This window comes from Serinus canaria, chromosome 19 (assembly GCF_022539315.1).
Source record: "Serinus canaria isolate serCan28SL12 chromosome 19, serCan2020, whole genome shotgun sequence".
Classification (NCBI taxonomy): domain Eukaryota; kingdom Metazoa; phylum Chordata; class Aves; order Passeriformes; family Fringillidae; genus Serinus; species Serinus canaria.
The window spans coordinates 3000733-3028570 of NC_066332.1; the positions used below are offsets into that span (position 1 = coordinate 3000733).

The 27838-nt window shown below is 45.1% G+C and overlaps 1 protein-coding gene across 3 annotated transcripts in view; it reads right to left on the minus strand.

The window, feature by feature from the left end:
• The window catches only part of VPS53 (VPS53 subunit of GARP complex), a 63105-nt gene that overhangs the window by 21286 nt on the left and 13981 nt on the right, over positions 1-27838 (minus strand). Inside the window, exons 5-15 of one of the 3 annotated variants that reach the window (XM_030231337.2) lie at positions 23132-23218; positions 22676-22791; positions 21445-21564; positions 16232-16310; positions 15324-15467; positions 13618-13760; positions 11564-11705; positions 10152-10253; positions 6901-6995; positions 2065-2307; positions 516-663 (exon numbers count right to left, since the gene is read on the minus strand). In XM_030231337.2, coding sequence (XP_030087197.1) covers positions 516-663; positions 2065-2307; positions 6901-6995; positions 10152-10253; positions 11564-11705; positions 13618-13760; positions 15324-15467; positions 16232-16310; positions 21445-21564; positions 22676-22791; positions 23132-23218 — 1419 coding nt within the window. Of the gene's footprint in view, positions 1-515; positions 664-2064; positions 2308-6900; positions 6996-10151; positions 10257-11563; positions 11706-13617; positions 13761-15323; positions 15468-16231; positions 16311-21444; positions 21565-22675; positions 22792-23029; positions 23051-23131; positions 23219-27838 lie in introns of those variants that run through there. The other 2 variants (XM_030231336.2, XM_030231338.2) reach the window with 2 other exon arrangements.

The window sequence follows — 27838 nt, forward strand, 5'->3', positions numbered from 1 at the left end:
GAGGATTGCCAGACCTAGAGGTGGAGAGGCCTGGATAGAGCCAAACATCACAGCTCATTGCTGACCCATGGCATTTTGGAAGCACCTGAATGTAATGAGTGGGGTGGCTGCAAATCACATCAGCATAAATTCCTCCTCTCTCCACTCCACATTGCCCCAATAGTTCATTGCAAGTATTTTCCCAAAAGTATTTTGAATTATTTTTGTGCTTGTTTTTATGAAGGGGAGATAATGAACCAAGAATTTAAAAAAAAAAAAAAAAAATAAATGTGGTCCCCAAGCCAAAAACAAATTATGTAACAAGCAGAAAAGGATTGAACCCAAAACTGATGCTGCAAAGCAGGATTACAAGCAAATTGCTATCCTCAGAAAATCAATACTTTTCTTTCTTTGAAATACAGAATGAATAATGCAGAGCTCAATAATCAGGGGATTTTTTTTTCAGTACTTTTGGCTGTCCCAGTGTCCACAGCAACACAGAGGAGGGGCTGGTGCCTCCTCAGAGGAGAGCTCACCTGCTGGGTGGTGGCCAGGCAATATTCTGCAGTACTCAGGATGCTGCAAATGAGGCAAAGTTCTTCTAAAGTGAACTTTGCCACTTCAGAGCCTTCCTTTTCTTTCAGCAGACTTGTGATGGTGAGCCCACCACTGCTGCTGGTTGTCCTGGAGGGGAAAAAAAACAAAAATTCAGGTAAAACCTGTGAGGTTTTTGAGAGTACAGACACTCAAAGTGCAAAATTACTGCTGGATTTTAATGCCATAAAAAGGCTTTATGACCACAACTCTGTACAATGCAGAACATCAAACCCACAACTGCTAATTTGGTGAAGGAGTTTCTTTTCTAAAGAGCTTTGTACCACGATTTTAAGCAAAGGACAACTCACTCATTGACAAGAAAACAGATGAGGATGCAAGGGGAACACAGCCTTCCCCAGGTAGCTTCACCTTCACTGCCAGTGATCCAAAATCTAATTAAAGATTGCAGAAGGATCTCAGAACTATCAGGAAACTTGTCATATTTATCTCTGCAGCACTTAACAGCTGTCCACATGCATTTGAGACTTTGGCAAGCTGCTTTAAAAGCTGATGGTATCAACAAAGTAAATTATAGAAGATGTGCCTTGCCCTCCACTGCCTTGCAGTGAGCAAGGTTCATGTACCCACAAAGACCCAGAGCAGTTCAGAGGCAGGAAATTCCCTACCTCTCCACTCTTTATAATCCAAATCCATTAAAAAAAAATAGGACACTGATATTTATCTTGGACAGCAAAAATGGAGCACTCCAAAAAGAAAAAAAAAAGGTGGATAAAGAATGCAGCTGAGGTCTGATGGAGAACACACATTAAATTTATCTTTCCACTTGTCTGGATGGAACCCTCTCCCCCTCCCTCTGTGAAAGGTTTTACTGGTTTCAGAAAGTCATTCTGCTGCTCCCAGCTTTAGAGGAAACAAAGTGAAGATGTTAAAAGGCAAATAAAATGATCTGCAGTGGAGTTTTGGCAACATCTCAGGAGCACCTTTAGCCTGTACACTGATCCATCCTGCTGCAAACTCATTAGGATTTCCTCTCCTTTCACTGGATTTACATCTACAGATCTTATTTATACAGAGATAAAATGTTCCAGAGCAGAGAGAGGCACAGGGAAGCACTTCAGCATCTCAGAAATAAACCACCCTCATTATAAATTACCATATAGATGATGTTGGGTAGGGCAGCTGAGAATCCCAGCATGAGCAGCAATTCTGAAAGCCAGGACCCTCTGAAGAGCCTTGGGCTGGCATTTCAAAAGGAACTTCAAGAAACTGCAAATCTGACTGCTAATCAAAGCCAGCTATTCTCCAGAGACCCTTAAAAGAAAAACAATGTGTGCCTGCCCATTTGCTCCCTGTGCAGGAAACAGAACTTGGGAGAAAACCATGAAGAAAATGGAGAGATCCTGCTGCTACCTGGGGTGTTGGACAGGGAAATGAGTGCTCCAAGGAAGTATTGCTGAATTATCTTTACAAAGCATCAGCTCCTCAGTGCAGGGGGATGGGTGCAGCTCTGGGGGGTGCCAGACTCACTTGGGCAGGTTTCCAGAGAGGATTTTCCAGGCATATTCCCTCAGGTATTTCTGGAAGATGGTGGTCAGGGCTATCATGGGCTCCCCAGTGCTGAGCTGGGAGCACTGCACCATGCACTTCTTGTAGTACACAAAGAGGTCAGCACAGCTGGGCAGCACAGCTCCTCCTTCATCCACGTTGGGCTTGGGGGGACCCTGAGCCTTGAAGTCAGCCACAAATCTGTCAATCAGCTCTCCCAGATTCCTGGGGTGGGGAATAAAAGGAGATTTGAGTCTGCTGAGGGAGGAATTGGAGTGAAAAGAGAGAATAAAGCTTACAATGAGATGCTCTGTCTTGTGACAGCAGCAAGTTCAGGTTTAGCAGCTGGGTATTCCCAGCCCTTTCTTATCTCCACACTCCCAGCCCAAAGCTCACACAATTCCACAGCCCAAACCTTTTGTGCTCAGGAGTTTTAGTGGCAGCTTCAAATCTGTTCTCCAGCCACACATAAAAGCTCCCAGGTCTGCCAGGGCTCAGTTCAGCACATTTGATGCAAGTGCATTAAGCCTGTGCTCAAGTTTCATTCCTGGCACCAGGAAAAGGAACAGCCAGGCCTCCCCTCCCAAAAATATGGATTTTGAAGGGATGTGCTCAAAATGGTGTGTCCCATTTGCCATTGCTTGGTCCCATTTGGACACCACCTGGTTTTGCACAACTTCACACATCCTTTAAAGAAGTTTTATTTAGCATGAGCACAAAGTGCACTTCCTACTCAGACTCTTTTTAAAAGCACAAAAAGCCCTCTCATTGTCTCCAGAGATTCATTACAGCCTGGTCCTTACTCCAATATTTCAGTCTTTAGGCAACAATAAACTTCACTCCATCCTTTCACCAGGACAAAAAGGCTTTTGAGCATGGCACAGAGCCAGAGCCATCAACACAGGACCAGAGAATCTTCTGATCCTGGGGAGTTCCTCTGCTCCTGCCCCTCCAGAGACAGCAGATCCATGTCCAGCCCAGCTCAGCTCCATGGAATAACCTCTGCCAGATGAATTCCAGCAATAAACCTCCTCCCCCAGAATATTCACCCAGCCTTCCTCAAGGAAGTTTGGATTTTGGGAAGTAGCTAGGTCTATCAGGTGAGAGGTGAACTCTGCTGAGCAGGAGTTCCTGGAGTTTATATTCCTATTTTTAATATGGTTTTCCTGCAGCTCTCCCACGGCACAACCCACAACCTCTGGGCTGTGCCATGATCCAGGGCTCTCAAGGAGAAAACCAAACCCTCAGGAGAAAGGCTGAGACCCTGCAGCACATTCTCACCTTTACCAGTGAAAGGGGGAAAACACACCAAAACCAACAACTTTCCCCCAGCTTCTACCCCTTTTTGCTTTCCCTCTTGTGAGAGAGAAATTCCAGAGATTCAGAGAAACCATAAGTCAGAGAATGGAGAGAATGAGAGAACCCACAAGTCAGAGAATTGAGAGAATTGCAGAGAACCCACAAATCAGAGAATTGAGAGAATCCACAAGTCAGAGAACGGAGAGAAACCAAAAGTCAGAGAATTGAGAGAACCCACAAATCAGAGAATTGAGAGGACCCCAAAGTCAGAAAATCCAGAGAACCCCCAAGTCAGAGAATTCACAGAACCCACAAATCTCTTCCCTGATAAACTCAGAGGCTGCTGCCTCAGACTGGATGAGCTCCTACCAGGAGTGATCTGCTGGGCCAAACTCATCTCCAGAGATGTGCTTGGAACATCAGGATCTCCATCATGGAGCCAGGCTGTTGCAAGGACAAGAAGCCCCTTTTTCCATGCCTGTTGCTCAAGCCCTGCACACAGCTCTGACTCCACACTCCCAGCTCCTCAGCTGTGTTACAAGCACTGTAAAAACATCAGGCTGCTCCACTGATGTGATAAATCTCCAGGCTGGCAGCAGCAATTGAAGGCTGAAGTGAAGCATTGATTGTGTTGGGCCACAGAGAAGCAGAATTTCCCTCCCTCTGTAGCTGTAGCAGAGCCAAACAGATGGCTGCTGCAGGAGGGCTCCCACGTGCTGCAGCCTGCAGATTCCTGCAGCTTCTCAAGGAAAGAGGACGTGGCTCACTCCTTGTCAAACCCAACAGCTGCATCTCCACCTCTGCATCTGTGCTGGGCTCCAGCTGGGCAGCAGAGTGGAGCTTTCTTAGCAGTCACCAGGCACTTGATTTTTTTTTTTTTTTTTTTTTTTTTTTTTTTGCCTTCTCTCAGTCTCCAGACACGGTCAGGAATGTCAATGGCTTTTGTTTCTTTATGTTTAGCCCACATGTTCTCCTCTTCTCTGAGGCAAAGTGAAATGGATCTGCATTTTCCTGCCCCCCCCCCCCCAAAGGTCTTGTCAAGTGGGATGCAGGAGAAAATGCAGCTGTTCAGAAGGGCTGGGAGAGCAGTGCTGGGGCTTCACGCTGATCCCAACCTGGATAAAGCTGCCCAGGCTGTGGGACTGCTCCTGGTCCAGAATGGAACTGGTGCAAGCAAAACATCAGGATATTGTGCACTAAAAGAAAAACTACATCCTTAATGCACACCTTGGCTGATGGCAGAGCTTCACATGAGCCTCAGCTGGCCCAAAGATGAGAGCAAGGCCACAAATCTTTGTGTGGAGCACTGGGAGCACACAGAGTCTGGCAGGAAAAGCTGCTGGGAGATGAAACATGCAGAAGGCAGGAGAGCTACAGAAAAAGGAGTGTTTTCTACACAGACTCTGCACAAAAAGGAAAAGCTCCAAGAAAAGTCTCTGGTAGAGCAGATGTGGTATTTCCTAACAGTAGCATATTTATTGGGAGTGAGAACTAGCCAAATGTAACCAAGAGAAAGAATGAAATGAAATCACACAAAGGGAATTCTATGCTGCTTCTTTTCATTCCTGCATTCCTCTTTATTTTCTTTCACTCAACCTCTTCAGGGTTGTGCTGGCAATCAGGAGAAGAACCAGGAGAAGAAGAGGGTGTGCCCGGGGGTGTGAGCAGAGCAGTGGCACTGACACACCTGCAGCACTGCCCAGCACTTCCCATGCTCTGGGCATTTTGGAAGCCCCTCTGCTGCTGAGCCTGCAAACACACAGCACAGAGTGCCAGCTTTCCAAGCACTCAGACGTGCCTTTGAGCAGATTTAAGGAGGGCTCTGCACACTCTCAGCCCTGCAGACCTGACAGAGCTCTTCCTCCTCTCCCAGGACAGCTCAGCTCACATCTGTGTGCTCCTGGACCACAAAGGACAGCTAAAGATGCACATCCCAAAGGGGCAGGAATGAATCTGATATTTACCCTGCAGCTGAGGGTGGAGAGCAGCATCTTTAAACTCCTTCTTCCAGGTGTCTCCTCTTAAACTGCTACAGATTTTGGCACTCTGTTTCTATAAAGGGGTATGGAAACAATTTTTTTGGCAGCAAATGCCCAGGCTTTTTTCTGCCACAGGTTTAATGTGGCAGAAAAATGATGAACTAAACTATTGCTCTCACTGTTCAGAGCTCAAACATACAATTAATGATCTAAGCAACATCTCATTTTCAGACAACTGCAACAGATTCCTCAAAAGTTCAATCAAAGGAAGAAGAAGAGAGAAAATTGTGAAGGAAAGCAATTTTTGGCAGGCAGGGGCAGCATGGGGAATACTGGGGCAGTTTTTCTTTGAACTCCCTGCAGCTTGTGGCTATAAAGATAATATAAAACATCTCATGATTGTAAAGGAAAAGGAGAAGGGGAGGAAAAAAAAAGGCAACTGAAGGGGCTAGGAGCACAGTGGGGTAGAATTACCAAAATGGGGATTAAAATGGGGAAAAAATACTCAAAGAAGTCTGTGCTCAGTTGGCTGAGGGCAGGTGGGAAATATCAGTTTCCCTTTGTGATATTGCAGAGCAGAACCCAAACCCAGCAGGACACAGCACTGTGCAAGGTTTCAGCTACTTAATGATCTTTTTTTTTTTTTAAGCATAAAAAGTTGATGGGACATGGAAAAGCTTTTTCAAGGTGTTTTTCATGGAGTTTGGATAAAATCAGGACACTGCAAGCCTCGAGTTGTGCAAAGCCTTGGGAGATACAAGAGCACACAGAGATGAGATACAGCAAAGAGGCACCTCCTCCTCTCCAGCCACTAATCTGGGCTAAAAAAATTCAATTGAACCTTTTCAACTGTTTCCTCTCCCAGGTGGCACTGCAGTTGTTACTGAGATGTCACTGAAGCCCTGCTGGGAATGGAGGGGCACAGGGAAGTGTGGTGAGAGCCCTGAGAACTTCTCAGAGCCCCAAGCTGAAAGCTCCTTTCATTCAAGGCTTTTTGCTGCAAGTCAAAGAGGAAGATGAGGAAGGGTGCCAGGGATTAAAGCCCCTGACAAAACCCCAATCTGTGAGCAATGAGAATGTTCTCTTACAACCAGCTTTCATCTAAGGATCTCAAATAACTTATCCCTACAAAGCAAATCTTGCAACTCCTCTGCCACGAAGCCACGTGTGTATTTTACAGAAAACCCAACCCTGTTATTTGTGGAAGACAGGAGATGAAAGGAAGACACATGTCTGCAGTGGGAATTGCAGAGGCAACAGAAGAAATTTCAGGAACTCTGAGCCTGTTCCAGAGGAAGGCAGCAGGCACCACTCCTGCACCCTCTGCAATTCCACACAAACCAACTCCACAGCCCTCTGAACACTCCTTCTGTCCAAGCAAAGGCCCCACTCAAAGCTTCTTGAACCACACACACTGCTCCTGCTGAAATCAGGCAGCAGAGTTGCAATATTTTCATTTTCTGCAGCTTTTGTCCAGAACCCAGCACACCCCAACACATCCAAACCCAAAGAAAGCCTGAAACTCAGGCTGGTTACTCACTTGTCCTGGGACTCAATGTACACATAAAGGTGAGGCTCAAAGCACTTGGAAACAATGCCATGGAAAGGATTGTCAGGGACCTTTGGCTTCTTTGGCTGCAAGGAAACATTTCAAATGTTGGGTCAAACCTGCCTTGAAGGAGCTGCAGTGCAGCAGCACAGAAGGATAGAAATCTTTTAGAGATATTGTAACACAGAAATTTGCTGTCAAAGCATCAAAGCATATAAATGTTCTTATATCCAAGTCTTCCCTCCTTCTTAGAGAGCTGTTAGCAAGCCAAGGAATTATCTTTGCACTTGTAAAATATTCTTAGCCTTAAAGAGAAGGCTGCTCACAGATTTCAGCTGAAGAATCTTAATGCAGTTTGCAAATAAAATCTCCCTCAATCCTTCAAGCAGTAACAAGGCTCCTCTGGTCCCCTCTGAAATCAAATGGAGCAGTTCTTTGGAAGCAAGATTAAAGAATCCTTACATTTTAGAATATCAAGGGCAATAACTCAGAGTTACAGGCTTCATCTGAATGAATTTTATTTAGATAAACAGCATGTAATTACTCCAGGAGCCAGAATTACACAGACCTGCTTTCACTGTGACCCATGTTCCTGGGGATGCAAAGATTTCTATTTTTAAATCACATTTAAAGCATTAAGCACAGGTGCCATGTGGGAGCCATCCTGTTCACCCTCACTTGATTTTAGTGCTGCACTCAAACCATGGCCAAGCACAGCCACTGGAACAACTCACACATCTCAATTCCTGCCTGTTTAATACCAGGCTGGGCAGGACCTTTAAGCTCTTTTTTGCCCTACAGCTAGATTGTTATTATTCTTTTTTACTAATAAAAATTTCTCTTGTTGCTTCCCAGCACACCAGCAGCTTTCCCCTGGCTGCAAAGAGGGACTCTGGAATGGAATTCTTGCTTCTCTCTCCACAAAAAGCCAAGATCAGCTCCCAGCCAATGAAGATATGAATTTTTCCAGCTGAATTTTTATTTTTTTTTTTTTTAGTGCAAGAAAAGCCAAACAAAAGAAGCAAAGCCTAAAGGACTTTATCTCCTAAAGATGGCACTAAGAATTTGGCAGAACTATCAGAGTGTGACAAGGTAAACTTCTCTCAGCAACAATTCAGCCCCAAATGATGAACCCCAGCTTAGGGCTGCAAACCCAAAGTGAGGAAATGGTTTTATGGAGGCCAGACCACCTCTATGAGGAAGAATTTAACTTTTAAGAGCCTTGGGACAGAACCATTCCCAGGCATCCTCCACCCAAACCCCTCTGAGTGCAGGATGCACGCACTCACTGGAGCTGGGAGGGGAAAAATACCAGGGAATGACAGAAAGCTGCCATCTGCAAAGGGCTGGCATGGCAGTGCCAGCACAGGCTGCAGATTTACCATGTTTACCCTCAGCTCCTGCAGCAGGCCTGGCTCTCTGTGTCTCTGCACCACGCTGCTCCCAGCATGGCTGCTGGAAGGAATATTAAATCTTTTACCAGTAGCACTGAAGCTGTGAGTGTGCAACCCTGTCCAAAAGCTGCAGATGTTGAAGCTATTTCCTCCTCGAGTTTGATGGAAATAATAAAAGGTTACTGTTGTCACAGCAAGGAGGTCTGCAGCTGGCCCAGTTTCCTTTCATTACTATCCAAAGTAAACAGATTAAATGGAACTGCTAGGATTACCAAAAGAGGTGCTTTTTCAGCATGGATTTCCCCCCCTCAAAATTCTTGTGCTCCCTTTTAGATCCCCAAGTGCCTTGAATTTTCAGGAGTGGTGTCTTTTACTGAAAACCCTTCACCTTCAACTCTCTGTGTCCCTTCTGTTCTTCAGGCAGTGAGAGGAAAGATGAGACTTGCAGCACTTCCAGCCTCCCAGCATGAACCAGCAGCTGCTGGCAGTGGGACACTGAAATGCTGGAGCCCACCTGGCAGCCAGGAGGCTGCAGGGCAGCAGAGCCCAGCCCTGGGACATTGCCACAGGGCATTCCAACAGGGAAAGGGCAGCCTCAGCACAAGCTGCACTCCCAGGGATGTCTCCTCTCCATGGGTGGCTTCACAAGGTCCAGGGAGCACAGCAGTTCCTCTCTCAGAAGCTCCTGAACTGCTGCATTCTGCTGTTCAATCAACCCAGCCCTAATTGCTGTAATTATCTCTTCACCTGCCTCCTAACACCGCTGGCTTCTCAAGGATGTCCTCTCATCTCAACCCTGCACATCCCAGCCAACCTCCCAGCCATCAGGTACTGGAATGCAAACTCTTCCCAAAAAATGCACCAGAGGTGTCACCCCAGGCTGCCAATCTCTGTCTCACTGATAAAATCCACACAACACCAACTGTCCAAGCTGGGTTTTAATGGAAGAGCAAAACCTTGCTTAAATCATTCTGTTTCAGGGCTTTGGCTGTGGATGAAGGCAGAGGGGCTGCCTTGCTCTCTGGAAATCTGGAGGGGCTGCAGAGCACCAGGCTGAGCTCCCAGCCCCTGCTCTCCCCAGGGGCAAGGATTTGAGCAGGTCCTGAGGCCCTGGGCACCCATCAGGACACACCTGTACATGGCCCATTTACAGGGCTGTAAATCCCCCCAGTAAGAGGAGAGTTCCAGTTCCAGTAACCCACAAGTGAACATTTAGAAAACATCCATCTGGTGTATAAAAAAATACAAGCTTTGATACTGGTGCCAATTAAAACAATTGCATTTACCATTCACCCTTTAATGTTTGGAAGCCCTGTGCTGGTACAAGCAGTGAGGAGCTGCCTGCTTTGCAGAGGTCATGGAGAAAAAGCACTGCAAAGATAAAAATCCCACAAGTGATTTGTCTGGAGTGAAAATCTAAAGCTGACACTTGAAAGTTCAATGAGTTGCTTGGTGACTCCAGACAGTTTGCTTGGCTGACAGGGTAAAATATGAATTGCAACTGTTGGTAGAGGAGGTTCTTTGGGGATCTGAAAACCCAAAAAGCTATTTCATCTCCCTTTGACAGAAATGCTGTAGTCACATTTGGGCTGGAACAGAATCCAGCTCACTCTCACGTGGCAGGATTGTCTCTGCACTATTAACTGGAATAAAGATTGCTTTGGTTTCAGTGAAGTGAGCCAGAGCAAAGCATGGTCGTACTGGGAGCCTGAGGGCTGCACAAAGGATCAAAACTGCACTAAATTAATTGCTGTGAAAACAAACTTTTCAAATCAATGGGATGGGAAAAGCTGAGGCCCCACTGGAGATTCTGACAGAGGCTGAGAAGTGGGAACTTCAAAGACTTACTTTGTCTGTATCACTTTTCTCCATCACAATCTCATCTGTCTCTGGCCCAGTTTCATCCTCCAGAAAGGGGTTGGTGGAGGGAGGTGGCACTTCTGGCTTCTTCTGCTGGAAAAGAGGAAGCTCCTCAGAGAACAGCCAGTTTTGCACCCTCTGGCACACAGCTGCATCCACATTTTGCTTCCCTAAGCCCTTCAAAGCACTGCCCAGCAATCTGCCCTCTCCCAGCAGAGGGGATCAGATCCTGCCTCCCTCTCCACCCCTCCATGCTGCCTGAATCCTCCTGGAAAGTGTGACATTCTATCCAGTGTGACATTTCCACTCTGCCAAACCCCACTCCAAAGTGTGTGGTCTCCACTGGGATAACCCACAGCAGCTCTGCCCTGCAATCAACCCCAAATTGCTGCTCCCACTCTTTGTCCCCCCACCAGCCAGCTATTGATAATGGTGGCCTTCATTTTGGGTACAAAACAGAGCAAGTGACAGCCTGAGTGTCACAGCCTCTAGACATGTCAGAAAGGGAGAAATACAGGATTTTCTGTCATTTGAAACCACACCCTCCCTTCTGGTTTTCTCACTTCCAACAACCCAGAGAAGCCAATTTAATTAAAACTGCAAATTTTCTATGGAATTTTTCAGACTAAATAAAGCCATATTTCTGAGAGATCTAAATTCAGCCAGGAGGAAAACCTTCCAGGATTTCCTCTTTTAATTAGCAGCACCCACAGCAAATGACCAGTGGGTCCAGCAGGCTTTCCTTGGAGGCTGAATTATCACATCCAGCCAGGCTAAAAGACACCAGCTGGCCAGAAAAGCCAAGCACACATGCTCTGAGCTGCCAGGGCATCTGGCTGGCAGAGCTCTGGGCTGAGATTCCAGGCAGGAAAAGCTCAGAGATGGCTCCAGAGATATTCCCTGAGGTTTTTCTCTCTTGGTTCTGCCATTACAATCTACCAACAGAGACAAAGCAGAAGCTATCAATGTCCCTGCAAGCCAGAGTGACCCAACAATGTGGGACTGAAAGCTGGTCCGTGTGGTCAGTGTGTGGCACCCAGAAATGAGGAGAAGAGGAGACTTTTAGTTAAAATGTGCCACTGACATGTAGAGAACAAACATGACAAGGCATTTAACCACACCACAATCACTCTGTGGCTTCAAACAGCACAGGGGCCCAGGAGAACCAAAAAAGCACACAAGCAGTGCAGTTTTAATTCTTGTGAGCCCTATCTTCTCTACAGTCTACACAACTAAAAATCACTTTTCCCATTACAGACCACTGAGCAGAGTCACACCGAACACCCTGAGCAAGGGGAGCTGCAGGTGACACCTCCTGTGTTCTCTGAGCTTTGTGTGAGGGGTTTTTTCCTCCTGAGAAAGCTGCAGGGTAAAGGAGAGCTCTTCAGAAATGCCCTTACCCCTGTGCCATCAGCAAGGGTGCAGCCTGAGAAGCGTTTGGCCAGGAGCCCCTCAAAGTTGGTTGTTCTCTGAATTGCAAACAAAAGCAATTTCACCTCAATCTCCTTGGCCCTGGTGCGCATGATCTTGGAGAGCTCTGCCCTGCAAGAGAGAGGGGATATAGAAAAAAACAAATGTGGTTTCCTGTAAAGGTCTGAAACCTAACACTGCAACTCAGTCCATTCCCCAGAGAGACTTTCATCACAAAATTCAGGCTAACTCCTAAGAGGCTCTCCAACATAAAACTGCCTTGCAGATCCCATTTCAAACACAGCCACAGTTGCTCTGTGGGTAACAGGAGCCCATCTCCTGGCAGCCACTTGGGAAAGCCCTGAGGATCCAAGGTGGGGAGCTCAGGGACTCCCACTGGGGTCCCAGAACAAAGGCAATGGTGCCACTGGCACCTTCCTCTGCTTCCCTGTCTGCTTGGCAAAGAGTCTGGCCACCACAGTCAGCTCATGCTATTCCACTTGGCCTGAAACATTGCTGATTTTTACCTCTGTCACGCTGAAAATTGATTTTCACATCACTTCAGTTTTTCATCATTTTAGCGACACTTCTCAGCCCTTTCACTCCTCACTTCCTTTTAACCACAGACAATTCCACAGAGACATTTGCACCCTGCCTTCAGACACTGAGCAGCCTGGCAGGAACCAAGCCAACCTTTTATTTTCAGGCAGCTGGGAGGCAGCAGGAGCTGTGTGGTATCACCAAAGGGGTATTGGGAGAGACAAAGGTGGTACAGAGACTCTACCACCAGAAGGCATGAAAAGGCCCTTTATTATCAGAAATTTACAGATTATTATTATTATTATTATTATTATTATTATTATTATTATTATTATTATTATTATTATTATGTTTTCTAGAAACAATGGTGGACTTAAGACCAGATTACCCTTTAGTGTCACTATAGGATAGGAAACAACACGATGCAGACTCACTGCTCTTTCTAAGGTAAAAAAGGGAATTTTATAAAGTAAAAAAGGGACTTTTATTTTTCTGACTCTGATATTTATAGATTTCCAAAAGTGACAATGGATTGGAGGGTGAAAGTGCCACCTCTCCAATGACACTGGACAAACTAAGAGTCTATTAAATTTCTCCTCCTCCATAAGAGAATGCAAAACAATAAGTTATTTACATAAAGTGTGTGAGAAAGTTTGTTACAAGAATGTAAACAACGGAAAGCTTAAAAAAAATCTTCAAAAGTCAGAGCAACACTTTAAGAATCTTCTTTTACACTCCTGCTGATCTATCAATGGTACACTCTGGAGAATCATATCTATAAACAATAGAAAGAGAGATAATAATTGTTTTAATTCTCTGAGCTTTCTCACAGCTTCTTACAGAAAACCCTGGGGCAGTTCTGTGTGTCTCTGTTCAGAGATGTGTGGTTCTCCAGGTGGGGCTCACCTGGTGATGTGGCAGAACCTGGGGCAGTTCTGATGAGAGATGTGTGGTTCTCCAGGTGGGGCTCACCTGGTGACGTGGCAGAACCTGGGGCAGTTCTGCTCAGAGATGTGTGGTTCCCCAGGTGGGGCTCACCTGGGGACGTGGCAGAACCTGGGGCAGCTCTGTTCAGAGATGTGTGGTTCCCCAGGTGGGGCTCACCTGGTGACGTGGCAGAACCTGGGGCAGTTCTGAGTGAGGATGTGTGGTTCCCCAGGGGGGGCTCACCTGGTGACGTGGCAGAACCTGGGGCAGTTCTGACGTCAGAGGATGGTGTGGTTCCCCAGGAGGGGCTCACCTGGTGACGTGGCAGAACCTGGGGCAGTTCTGAGTGAGGATGTGTGGTTCCCCAGGAGGGGCTCACCTGGTGACGTGGCAGAACCTGGGGCAGTTCTGAGTAAGGATGTGTGGTTCCCCAGGTGGGGCTCACCTGGTGACGTGGCAGAACCTGGGGCAGTTCTGCTCAGAGATGTGTGGTTCCCCAGGAGGGGCTCACCTGGTGACGTGGCAGAACCTGGGGCAGTTCTGAGTGAGGATGTGTGGTTCCCCAGGTGGGGCTCACCTGGTGACGTGGCAGAAGTCCACGGCGATGCGTTCCGTCATGCACCACTCCGCGGGGAACATGCGCCCGTACTTCTCCTCGTAATCCACCAGCTGCCTCTTGATCCAGGCGTAGCGCCGGTCAATCTTGTCCAACCAGGCCACCTGGATCCCAGGGACAAAGAGCTTTTTAGCACCATCAGCATCTTTAGCAAATATTCAGAGCTGTGCTGCTGCAGCTCTGCTCTGTCTCGTGATTTTACATTGATTAACATCCTCTGAAAGCTTTGGATTATCGGTGATATTTTTGCCTGATGTCCAGGAGAAATGATGAGGACTCCATCTTATCAGAAGGCTAATTAATTACTTGATTATACTATATTATTCTATATTATATTATATCTAAACTGAATCTGCCAAGCACTCAACTCATCTCCACTGCACACAGACCTGGATTCAGCTGGTCAGTGAATCCAAACACTCACACCAGAATCCAATCACCAATTCCCTTCAGGCAAAAACCTTCCCCAAAGCCTTCCACTTGTCAACAACACAGGAGCAGTACATGAGAGAAGAATTGTTTTGGTCATTCTTTGCTTCTCTCACTGCTTCTCCCAGGTTCACAGAATGTGAATCCCACGTTGGATATCAGGAAAAATTTCTTCCCTGAAAGGGTTATCAAGCACTGGAAGAGGCTGCCCAGGGAATTGGCTGAGTCACATCCCAGGAGGGACTGAAAAGATGTGTGGATGTGGCACTAGGGGACAGGGTTTAGCATGGCCTTGGCAAGGGCTGGAATCAAGGATCTGAAAGGTCTTTTCCAACCTCAATGATTCCAAGTGCTTAAACACATGCCAGACTGAAAATCCTATCTTGTGTGAATTAAGAGAGCAAGTTCTGTTGAAAATGAGGATAACAGTGCTCCTAAATCATGCAGAGATTATTGAAAACTCAATCCAATAATATTTCATTTGATCCCACCCTCTTTGTTTCAGACAGAGAGGTTAAAGTCAGTGGGATGAGAGTGCAGCAATTCCTGGATTCCTACATTCAGCTCACATTTAAATTCCAACTAAAATTCTTACAAGCTGAGCAGGATGGATTTTTTTTTTCCCCTCAATAATTGTGGTTTCTGGTCAAAAAGCACAAAGATTAATCCAGAAAACTTTGATGGAAAAATGTTATTTAAACTTAGGCAGCTTAGCCTTTCTCTATTCTTAGTCAAACATTTGAAATGGATAAAATACATTTTGATCTAAAGGTGATTCTGGTTTGTCTGGGGTTTTTTTATCAAATTCAAGAAGGTTATGGTAAACTTTTAAAAAGCTGTTAGTATCAGGACAGGAAGTTTAAAAATTAGCTATAAAGATAATTACCTTTTTAGAAATCCCTCCCCTTCAGCTTTCTAAGGAGTTTGGGGTGTTTCTTGATTGTTTGGGGGGGTTGGTGTTGAGTTTTCAACCCTTTACAGGGCAGGAAATAAATCTAACACTAATTTATTTATTTTCTATGTGTGGGGAGAAAACATTTCTAGTGATCTGAGAAACTGAGCTCCAAGGTGGGAGGATCCTGGCAGAGATAACAGCAACTCCCAGCTCATCAAAATCAGAGTTTCCAAACCCTTGGGTTAAAAACTTTTCACCACAGGAACCTGTGGAAGTGAGAATTTTGGGAATGCCAGCAGAGCAAAATGTGAAATCCAAATGGAGCTTGCAAAGCTTCCCTTACATCTTGATTTTCCTGGAAAAGGACCAGATACTCTGAGAGGTGTTGTTTAATGAATTTCTTGATGATTTCCTGTTTGATCCTGGGGTCCAGGACGTTGGCTACCAGGCAGGCATCACGTAGGACATTGCTGGGCCCTCCAGTCCTCTGGCAAAACAAACAGGAAGAAAAAGATTCCAGGTTAAAGAGTGGAATGGGTGATTGTAAATGCAGCCAGGTTTATCCTTTCCTATTATTCTCCTTTCTGCTGCTACTCTTTATTTATTGCTGCATGACAGCTCAGCTGCTTCCATTTCACTGACCATGAAGCTGGTCCATGGTAAAGGCAGAAAATTTAGAAACTTTTTTTTTTAAATAAAATAAAGCTGCTTTGGTGCTGCTTCTCACAGACACAGATTTGCCCTTCACCAAGTGCTCCAAGAAACCAGCAGAGCTGGTGGTCTGAAAGGCAGAACTGGTGTTTTCTTGGAAGGAAATTCAAATTCACACCTACTCCCCTTCCTGTTTGCAAATGTTTGGATGCACAAGGCTGGGGAAGCACAGTTGGTGCCTTAGCCCCAGCCCAGATTTGTCTCTGTGCTGAGAAAAGCAGACACAAACTTGGTGGCACTGTGTCAACAGCCAGCCTGTGCTTGGCTTCCTCTGAACAAAACTCTGATTTTTGTGAGCAACAAATAACCAGGCACTGGGTGAGAAGCCCACAGATGAATTGTTGGGCATTCCCTGCCTGGCTGCAGAGGGAAGGGAAGGCTGCACTTCCCCCCAGAGTGAGAAATCACCCTCTGCTTTCTGAACAAACTCCTGAAACAGGCAGAGAGCAAACCTAGAGGAAAAATGAGACTAAACCCAACACCTGAAGAGCCTGCAGTGACACTTTTCAATGGGAGGAAGAGGGAAAGTGAGAACTTTACCTTTGTGCCTTGGGAAGGAAAGGCTTCCTCGAAGTCAGCCAGGATCTGCTGCCCCAACTCGTTCTGTGCTGCCTTCACCCTGGGGGAGACACAGGAGGGGCTTTGGGGGGGTCCCAACAACCTCCCTGCAAGGTGGCTGCAACACCAGCAGCTGCAGGAGGGATTGTAAGGGATCAAAAGGATGCTGAAGACAAAATATCCACACTCAGAAGGTCTCTGTGTCAAAATTGGGAGACGCTTTGCTCCCTGAGTGACAATTCCTGAGCCCTCAGCTGCAGCAGAACATGTCCTGGGCTCTCCTGCCCTGCTGCCATTTCATATTTCAATAAGAGCCACTTAATCAGCTGTTTGAAAGGCCTTTAATGCCAGTGTGATCTCCACTGAAATCCATTCCTGTTGCCCACATTTCAACAGCAATATGTTTCCAAGATGTAAAAAGCTTCCCAATGTCTCAATCTTCCCCATGAACCCTTCACAGCTCCAGGTGTGCTGATCCACTTCTAAATGAATACAGCTGGCAGCAGTTTTATCCCATAAATTCTCAGGGTCTTAGAGAAGCACAAAAGAGCAAAAGGGATGAAATGGGAGTAGAATAAACCACAACCTTGCTCTTTATTTGGCTGAGAGAATAAAGCTTCCAATTTCCAGAAATAAAAGTCAATACAGCTTAATTGATACTTCTAGGGAAATGGAAATGCCTACACACACTAGAAAGTGCCAAAGCAAACAGTGAGGCACTTCTATCCCCCTGCAGCCCTTGAATTCTTCCATCAGGTTTTATTATACTGGAAAGGCTTTCAGGTCTGAACTGATCACTCAGACAGTGGATTTTTCCACTGAGATTGATACTTTAGCAAGACTGGCGACATTTACTGTTGTGAAAATGTTTGTTCAGACTGTGGGGAGAAGACTTGGCTTTGGTTTATTTTTTTTGTGCTTGTTTAAGACTCCTCAACCTTATCAAGGAATGATCTGCTTCTTTAATCTTCCCATTTGAGTCCCATTAGTAGCAAAAAACCCACGAGATGATCTGACAATGCTGGATTCTTTCCTGGTGCCAAATGCAGAAAATTCAAGTCCTTTAAAATTGATGGCTGAAATATAAATTTATATCTGATTTAACTGGGTGTACAACCTGCCTTCCTCAGGATTTATTTATGGGGATTTTGTTGGAAAAGCTTCCTGCCTGCAGTGTCAAAAATAATTCTCACTTAAGCTCTCTGCTTCACAGGAATGTTCAGAGACTCCTCTCCTCTTCCAGGTAAAGACATCCAGTGAACAACTTCATAAGTGGGAAACAAAATGTTGAAATCTAAATCACTAATATGTTGGAATTTAATCAGTAAGGAGGAAGCCACAGCTACAGGTTTACTCCTGCCTAAATTCTACCAGAAAGCACTTGCAGCTCATGTGAGAAAGCATCACAGAAATAAACCTTTCATTCTGCAGGAAAAGAAGTGGGGAAAAAGAAAAAAAAAGAGACTAAAAACAGACTGAATTTTTTTATCTTTTAAATAATCCAGAAAGAAGAAGTGTGTAGAATCAGGAGTCACAGGAATTAGTGAGTTTGTATGAACAACTGGAAGCTGTTAGCAGTGATACTCCTTTCCTACTGAGGGGCTGGGGGGACCTTTCTGTTTGACAACAGCTGCAGTGCAGCACAGTGGAGGCACTGAAAAGAGCAGCAGCCAGATTCCCAAAGACTCCACAAATTTCAAAGAGCCTCTGTCAGGCAGTTAAAAGCCCTGTCCACAAGCTTTGTTGGTTTAGGCTCTGATTCAGGAAAGTACTTCAGGATAATCTTCATGGGGATCCTCATATCCTTAAATTAAGGAACTTGCAGGAATGCCTTGCTCAAGTGGGATGTTAAAAATATGTATTTTTTAAAAATAGGTCCTGCATTAAAAAAAATCTCTCTTCTCTCAGGGAGAACAAGCTTGAATCTTTTTTTTTGCCTTCATATTTTCTGAGAGGAACAGGGCAGAGCCAAAGTTTAGGTGGGAGCAAGGACAGGGAGCCCCAGTGCCCTCCCAGTAAAATTCACTTTTATATAACCACACACACAGAAACACCCAGTTATTCTCACAATTATGAACACACACCCAGAAGCAAGAAAACCTTTCTGCCACCTCTTTAGAGCCCACCTGCCTTAGGCAGAGCACAAGGGGGGCACTTGCTTCAGCCCCTGGAGATTATTGCCCCTGTGGAAAGCTGCTCTGCAATAATTCAGAATATTCTCCATGCAGCCATAAAAGCCTGAGGGGGTGTGTGGAACCACTTCATCAGGTGAGCTGGCTCAGCAAGCCCAGGTAAGAGATTTAGGATCTCTCAGAGCCTCAGTGGGTTTGATAAGGGTCTCTTTCCCTGGGTAGGTTCCCCCAGAAACTGGGATATCCCACACAGCAGGGAACTGCCTTTCCTGGGGCTGCCAAACCCTCTGGTTATCCAGCTATTAATGATTTCTGTTCCTCTGACTTCTGTTTTATTATTAGTGGCTTTTGTTCCCTGTTTCCCTTGCCTTTAAAAAATAAAAACAAGAAAACCCACTGCTATGTTTCAAATGACATTCAATTACTAGAAACCACAATTCCTTTAGCCAAAGCTACCAGAAATCTTAAACCAAGCCTGGCAGCTTGCTGAGATAAAAAGAGGCTGAGCCAGCCTGTTTTCCTGTGGCAAACTTGTAATTATCTTCCTCCTAAATACTTTCCAGGCTTTTTTCCACTATCTGCTAGGCCTGCAAGACCTTTTTTTCTGGGTGGGTTTGGGACCACTAATTGTACCTCCCTCCAAAGACAGAAAAGAGCAGAGGATTGAGAGATAAGAAAATATTTCTGTTTACTACAACAGCTACCAATGCACTGCCTTAGAAATTGCTTTAGGAATGCTCTCAGGAAAATATTTACATTTGGCCATGAATTGTGACATTTTTACATCAAAGCTCAACAGGATCAGCACAAGAAGCCAACTAATTGAGAGTTCAGTCCAGGTTTCCAATGAATCCTTACAGTGGGGGTTTGGCTTGGTTGTTTTCAAAGGGACAGAACAGGTGGAAAACAACATTAAAAACACATCATTGCTTCTCACAGCATCCAGGAGCAGCACCCTAAATTGAACAGCCCATGACAAAGAGCACATCCAACAGCACCAAGCAGGCACTTCTCCTTCCCATGGTTTCCCATTCATACTTGGCTTCACTCCATTCACACCATGAAAAAAGAGGCTTTTTATTTCAGAAAGCAACAGAATCTGCTGCTTGAGCAGTGCCTATAATGGGCTTATTGTATATAACAGACATTGGTTACTGTCACAGGTCTGTGCCAACAGCTACTAAAGCATTTCTTGCCTTCCCCAACATCCTAGAGGCTTCACTTGTACCATTCAAACAAATCCATGAGATATCAAACCCCAGCAATTCCACAGCCTAAAAATACCCCTGTGAGAAGCCAGGCAAACCTCCTCTGATGTTTCATGAATCACAAAAGGATTTCCAAGCAAAAGAGAGAGAAAACTCAACTCCAAACCAGGCCCTGACACACAGCCACGGGGTCAAACACCAAAAGCAGAATGGTGGTGCCATGGACCTCCCTGCAGGAATTTTCTGCCTGATGTGGAGCAGTGAGGAGCTGCCAGCAGCACCCCAGAGCAGCTCCTTTCACCCCACAGCAGCCTCCTCTATCACTACCAGATGGTGCAGCTCTCCCTGGATAAACACTGAGAGGAAAACCCTGCCCAGGCAATTCTAAAAATAGGAGGAACAGACTTGCTTGAGCTTTTCAGATCCTTATCTTGAAGGGAGAATAAAACAAAAGAAGTTTTCCTCCCTGTCCTTGCCAGTCTGCTGGCCTGACTCAAAACCACCCTGCCTGCTAGCAGGAGCCTGAACTGGTTTCTGTAACAATCAGCAACTACAAAAGTATTAAATAATCATCCACCAGAAAGGGAAAAGCAGCCAGAATTTTAGAGCAAGGTTTAAATTATATCTGGCCTTAAAATGGCCAATGACAGCAGGTTTCTGCCCAAAGGGCATTACCACTGCAAGCAACCTCTGAGCACAAGGTTGGAACAGACAACAGCCTCAACTCAGAAAAGCACTGACATGTGTTTACATTTCCTTGATGTTCATGTTCATTTAAGCAAATGCTTATGGTCAAATGCTTTGTTAAACAAGGCCCCATCCCTTCTCTAGGCTGAGAGGGGATTTTTCTTCTGCTCTGTTTCATGGATTCCATCTGTGTTTTCTGGAAGAGGTGTCTATACCATAAAGAAAGTCCAACAGATTTACATGAAAACATTACAAACAAATCATTCAAACTCCGTTTCCATCACTAAACAACACAGGGAGCCAGCTGCTGTCTTAGCAAAGGGAGGCACCAAAAAAATTAATGACTGTGCCTGGAAGACTCCTTTGAGTACCTCAGTAATGAGCAAAGCCACCTCAGGCAGGGACAGCACTGTCCCCTAGAACAGGGAGGACCCTGTTCCCTCAAATCCCAGCTGTCACATCCCAAATGAAGCCAAGCCTGAGGAGAAATGGTGGCTCAGTGACCACTGAGCCTTCACCTGCTACTGCTGAGGGTGCTGGGGACTTGCACCAAACCTCACCAAATTATTGTAACTGCAGTTCAGAAAATCAGAGCTGTCCCAGCCCAGCAGAGGAAGATTGGCTACAAGCCTCAGATCTCAGCAGAACTGGGCACTGGGAGCAGGTTTTGGCAGAAGAAACTGAAGGTGCTCAGAATAACCAAGGTTGGCAAAGGCAGAAGGAGAAATCCTGCCTGTCCAAGCCCTGTGAGGATCCTGCTGAGGCACAAAGGGGCCCAGACATCACCATGAGCATGGACAGATCTGTGCCTCATGCCAGGCTGCTGGGCTCCATCACTGAGCTGAAGAGAGCAGGAGAGAGCACCACCTCAGGGCTCACCACAAACACCTGCATGTGACCATCACACACAACAACCTGCACTTCCACAGGCTCCTCCAGGTGAGAAAATGAAAACCACAGAGTGACTTACATCCACTGCTACTGAACAGAATGGGCTGCTCCAGATTTCAGCAAACTCTGTCCAGTTTTAACCTGTTTGTTTTGGCTGGAAGGAAGCTCCAAGGACCATGTCCAACCTTCACATCCTTGAGATTCTGAACCTGCCTAAGACATTTCCTACCCCTCCTCCCCAGCAGGAAAGGGAGTGCTCAGGGTTTGACCCTTTTACCTTTCAGAGAGCTGTCGAATCTGAGGGATCCCCATGTATTTGTTGAAGTGCTCCAAGACATTCACCACACCTTGGAGAAGGTTGGCAACCTCCCCATATTGTCTCCTCCTGGTCATAGCCCTGCAGAGGAAATGAAAGATTGACAAAGACAGATTCAATGAAAGTCCTGGGTGGTAATTCCACAGGTTACTTCATCCCCACTGGGTCACCCTGGTCCCTATTGACATTTATTTTTCTAAAACACACAGCTCTTCATTAACATTCCAACGCTGCATTAAAATTTCACTCAAGCGATGCTAAAATAAACCAATCTGGCACAAATCTAACAATGCCTCAAAAAAGAAAAAAAAAAACCCCATAAATGCCAAAAGCAACACTTGGCAAGGAACATGTAAACTACTGAATGCATCCACTTCCCAGTATGGTTCTGGAGGCAGTAAATGTTATTTGACTGTAATGACCTGAGTGAAGCCATTCGTCATCACACACAAAGTGTGAGCTAAAGCTCCTCTGGAGGAGAACGATGCTGAAAAGCCATTAGCCTTGACTTCTCTCTTAATAACTTTCACAGGCAACTGACAGGGAAAATAAAAAAAAAGATAATCAAGTTAATTTATTTTTATATCATCCTTTAGGATCGTTCCAGTGGAGACAGCAGGCTAAGTAAAATTGAATTCTCAGCGTTTCATGACCCGGCGTTCGTGCAGGATTTGCTACAAACCAAGAACAGGCTGTGCAACTTCACAGATGCAACATGTAAAAAAATAAAATGTATTTTCCTAGATTGGATGTTCCTCAAGCATATTAAAAAAACCAAAAAGGATTATTAGAAATATTTAACCCCCAATTCACACACGGTACAAGCTGCAAGGTTTCCTGAAACTCATGCTAGAATGAAAATTAGAATTGACTTTTACCAAAACCTACTGCAGTTTTAGATACAAGAGTGACAAAAATCCTCTCAAATTCCCAAGAGCACATCTCTGATGAGGATTCCTTAATGAAGCCAGACTCACTCCTTACCACCAAGGATCAACAGAGCAATCCAAGCAATCAATGCTGCAAATTATTAAACACAACACAGGCTGGGGGTCACTCAGAGCAACACAGATCTGCCAGCAGAAATCCAGACTTGGGAGCAAAATTCCCTCCAAAAAAAAACCAGGCAGAGGCTGTGCCAGACCCACAGAGATCATGGCACAAACTTGCCAGCAAGAATTGCCAGACTTACTCCAGGGAATCCACCCCCCCTGCCAGCATGTGGAGGTGGTTGAGGGTGGTGATGGAGGTGGTCAGGTGACGCTTGGCATGGTCCAGCTGCTTGATATCCCTGGTGATTTCCTTCACCTGGAGAATGAGAAAGGATTCTGGTTGAACATCAAGCCCCAGCAATGGAATTTTCAGGAGAGAAGAAGCCACTCTCTCCCTCTTTGGGGCTGCAGAGGTGTCAGCTCAGCAGCCCTGGGGACACCACAGCTTCAACACAGGAAATTCCCAAGCAGCCAGGACCAAGGACAAAAATGTTACTGACAGGAAAAGCCAGTGTCCCCTCCCTTTCAAAGGCCAGAAAGAAAGTGCTGCTCACCATTTGCTCAGATTTTTCAGCCTTACCAAGGACAAAAATGTTACTGACAGGAAAAGCCAGTGTCCCCTCCCTTTCAAAGGCCAGAAAGAAAGTGCTGCTCACCATTTGCTCAGATTTTTCAGCCTTGTCTTTAATATCCTTAATTTTACCAAAGAGCTGTTGAATGGCTTTCTGGGCTTCTTCCAGGGCCTGGAAAAGAAACAAGGTCAGAGTGCAAAGAAAATCTGCATTCAGTTTTCACCTTTCTAAGAAATGCACAGTTGCTCTGAACACTCCCTGGGGCTGGGGCACTGGAGGGGAGCAGCTTTCTTACCAAGAAAATACCAGCAGCACAACAAAAATCAATGTACCACCTTGGAATATTGAACCTGAGTGGGCCAGGGTTTCAGCATCCCTTTTATAAAAATGATTTGGTAAAATTTCATCAAGATATTTTATGAAAGCAGCTCTTTGAGGTTACTGGAATATATTTTGACATACTAAGTGTGGAAAAAATAGGTAGAACTTACTCCTGATCAACACATATTTAGAGCAGAAAAATGAAACCTTCACAAGACCTCTATGCTCATCATTAATTATAAATTAAAAACACACATCTAGAACACTGAGTGCTTGCCCAAACCCCCTTGCTGAATTAGCAGGACATTATCCTGGTGGAAAACATGATGCTGATTCCTTTGGGATGGGCAGCTCAGCCCCCCACACACCTGCATGAGAAATGGCTCTTTCTAAGCACAGGTAAAGAGGTGGAGCCCAGGAAATGGCTCTCAGCATTTAACAGGATTAAAAAAAAATATTTTAAATATTTAAAAAAGGATTTTAGTGCTATTTTCTTGGGGCACCTGGTCCCTTTTATTTATCCAGCCATGGCACAGCCTGAGCTCACACAAGCAGTGTGAAGCACACGTGGAGGCAGTGAAGGAAGCCACATGTCCAAAACCCAAAATCCAAAATCACACAGCCAAAATCTGCAGTAATTCTACACGTTCTGCCTTCCCAGCCTGATAACATTTCCAGCTCCACTTTGTTCCCTGCTGTTAAGTGGGCTTCTCTCCCTCTGCTTTTATATCCAGTCCCATGACCAAGGTTACAGCACAAGCTACAAGTTCCTTCAGCAAATAAATTTAACACATCTTCATTTGGAAATGGATGAGGAAACTATCTGCCAGCAGCTTTTGCTGGAATATAGCTGGGTTATAATAAAAATATAAAAGCTGGAGATGGTTTATAATTCATTTTCCAGAGGAGGGGGGGGGGAAGAAAAGTCTCCTCTGAAGATTTTTCTGAATCATGTGAAAGTTAACACTTTCTGGATTGGTGTCACAGATGTTCAATAAAGGACATGAACACACAAAAATGTGCTGCAGGGTGGCTGTGCCAGGCCTGAACAGCCCCCAGCAGCCTCTCCAATTCTTCTGAGAATTCAATTTTCTCCTCCATTTAAAGGCTTGTGGGTGAAGTGCAAAGCAAAGGAGCAAAGAATGCACTTTTCAACACACTTAGCTCTGTCTCTGTGCTCAGGCCTGCAGCACATTACTGTAATTAATAAGTGTAATAAATTAATAAATGTAATTAATAAGTGGGTTATTAAGCAAGCAGCAACTGTTTTGTGTGGTCTGTATAAAATTCAAGATTCAGCCTGAAATTCTTTACAGATGCCAATTGCTGTCTCCCTTTGCTGCAGCACTAACAGCAAATGCTGATTTTTCTGCAGGATCCCAGGAATTCAGAGCTTCTTCAAAAGAACTCATTTCTCTAATGGTGATATTTAATAATTGTGATTAAAAACAGCCTTTGCAGGGAAGTGGGTGAAGAACAAGTTCCTGCTGCTCAGTGGAAAGCAGCACCCTCAGGGTGGGCAAAATCCCCACCTAAAAACAACACTGAGCAGAGAAAAATGGGATTCTGTCCCTGAGCACTGAAAACTGCCAAGAATAAAACAAACTGGTGTCATCACCTGGTCCTGACACTTCCAGCTCCTAAAAAACTCTGGAAAAACACAGATGAGACAATGTGTGCTCTGCCCCATCTGATGAATTAAAGAATTGGGGTCTCCTGCTGCTGAGAGAAATGAGGCTGGGATGGGGGAGACCCCAAACAGCAGCTGCTCTTCTGCTCCAGTCCTGCACCTCCTCCCTCAGAGAAGGGAAAACATTCCCATAACTGCTAAAAAATTAAATAAAAAACAGCCAGGGAACTCAACTGCAAACTTGAGTAAATCAGAATTGCTCATAAACACTTGTTTCATTCCTTAAAACTTTCTTCCAAATATTTGCTTAGCCATTAAGACATAAATCTTTATTTATTCTCCTAAAAAAAGAGCTGCATATTCCTTACATGAGTCAGAACACACCAATTCATAATCTATATATGTTTATATAATGAATATGTCATTTGTATAATTTAAATTTAGAGGTGAAAACATTTCTTCAAACATTTGCTGAAAGTAACATTGAAAATCTATTTTTTTTTAAAGTCAGAAGGGCTCTGTCAGACCTGGTATGAAGTTCAGAACTGGATAAAAAATGGTATTTCATGCATATGTACCATTAAAAAAATCCAAAAGACAGTTTAAAGAAATCAATTAAACTTTTTTTTTTTTCCTGTACATTACTACCATACCATTTGAGAGTAAAATACTGTGTGTAGAGGAAACAAATAAAGAAAATTAACCAATAATAAAGAAAATTAACCAACAAATAAAGAAAATTAACCAACAAATAAAGAAAATTAACCAATAAACAAATAAAGAAAATTAACCAATAATGAAAGAAAACCATCACCTTCCCAATTACTATAAAGACAGAGTAAAGCAAATAGAAAAACAAATTTCAACTAGAAGATTTAATAAACAGTGTTATTAGGGGATAAGAAACCAACATCTAGGGCATGAAAGTAGGTCTAATTGCTCAAGGTGCAATACAGAAGTTTATTAATGTAACTAATGACTGTTCCTTCAGCTGTAAAAAGAGAGGGGAACACACAGCCACACTGAAGGAAAAAATGCATTTCCCTTCACACTCTGCTCCTGCTACAAGGGTGAATCATGAATTTTAAAAGCTTTTTCTTACTGCTTTTGTTACTATTTTATTAATAGGTTTCTCTTGGCCAGAAATTCTAGGGAAAAACAGTATCAAGAGGCTAGGAATTGCATTTATTGCAGCCTGCCTGCTTGCCATGATGGATGGCAGGCAGGGATCTCCCAGCTGTGCCCTGGCACTGCCTTCACCTTGTTCTTGCTTTCCTCATCATCAGGGCAACTGGGAGGCATGGAAATGCACACACCCCAGGCAGCAAGCAGGAGTGAAGTTATTGCATTTCCTTCCCTCCACCAGCAGTTCATTCTGGGGGCAGAGGAGCAGGAAGAAACAGAGAGTCTGGAGACATCATCTGTTGTGGTTATACCAAACGAGGATGTTGAAACCAAGGTTGTGACACACTGGAAAAACACCATATGACTCTAATCAACAGCTGAGACTGCAAGCTACAATTAACCCATCAGAATTATTTATTCAACTTTGTGCAAGCTCTGAGTGCCAGCAGCAGCTGAGAACCACGGTGGGGATGGAGAGGGCTCGCCTGGGAGGCAGAGCCAGCGGTCAGCGCTGCCCCAGCTCCTTCCCTAAGGTTTGACCCCAGGCTTCCCACCTGCTCTGAGCAGTGGGAATTTAGCAAAAAGCAGCTAAATGAGTGAATTTGGCAGGGCCAGCCGTGGGGGGAGTGGCTCCAGCCCCAGAGTGCTTGGTACAAGGCAGGGATCACATTCCTCCTGCTGTGGTTTAGTGTGTCTGCCACAGCCTGGCTGCAGGAGGGAAGGAGGGGATGGAGCCTGTCCTGCTTCCAGGGCTGCCTGGCAGGAGTGAGTTCCCAAAACAATTCATGGGCAGGAACACACAAAGAGAACCCCCAGTTTAAGGCCACTGTGTGTTCTCAGCTATCCCTGTTTCTCAGGGAGTATTGGTGCACTGGGAGCTCCTGTGCTCACTCACAGCAGAAAGCTGAGACACCAGGCAGGAGGTGGAAAACTCAACTCCAGCTCCCAGCCTGAGCTCAGGTGAGCTGGGCAGCCACTGAGCAGCTCTGCTGTTTGCCAAATTCTCCAAAGCTGGAGGGAAAAACACAGTCCATGAATCAGCCACAGCTCTGCAAGCTCCTTCACCTTGAGATGTGACAGCAAAAGACTCCAAAGGCAGCGGTGTAAAACAAAAGGGAGCAGAGGAAAACCATGAATCACTGAGAGACTGCCTCAAAAATTGCTTTCCTTGGCTTTGGCCCAAGCAACTCCTGAGGTCAGACCACACATCATTCCTTGTGCCACCTTTTCCCACCAGATCTTCCAAGCAGCAGAAGGAGGGAAGAAAATGACCCAAGAGAGAGGTGGGACCAGACTGTGACTTGTTTGTTAAATTTGGAAGTGATGCATTCTGTAAAGGGTTATGTTCCAGTGACTTACAGTACCAGGCTGACATTCATACACACAAAAACAGTGTTAGCAACAATTTTTCCAGCCCAAAAAAACCCCAGCCTAGTGAATTACAGTCAGTCTCTCCAAATCCCTGCAGTGCTGCAGATGGACACAGCCTCCTCCTCCTCCCCTTCCAGCCCAGGTACAGAGCTGTCACATCACCCCATCAACCAGCAGCTCATTAGTGGGTGTGTTAATTTCTAAATACCTCCTTATGCATCCCATCAGGAATCTTGTGCAAGAAAATACTTCAGTACCAGGAAATATGCAAATAGGAATTAAGAGGCCTGTGTGTTACTAGAAAATGTCAAGTGAAGTGGGAGAAAAAGCAAATTTTCAGATGA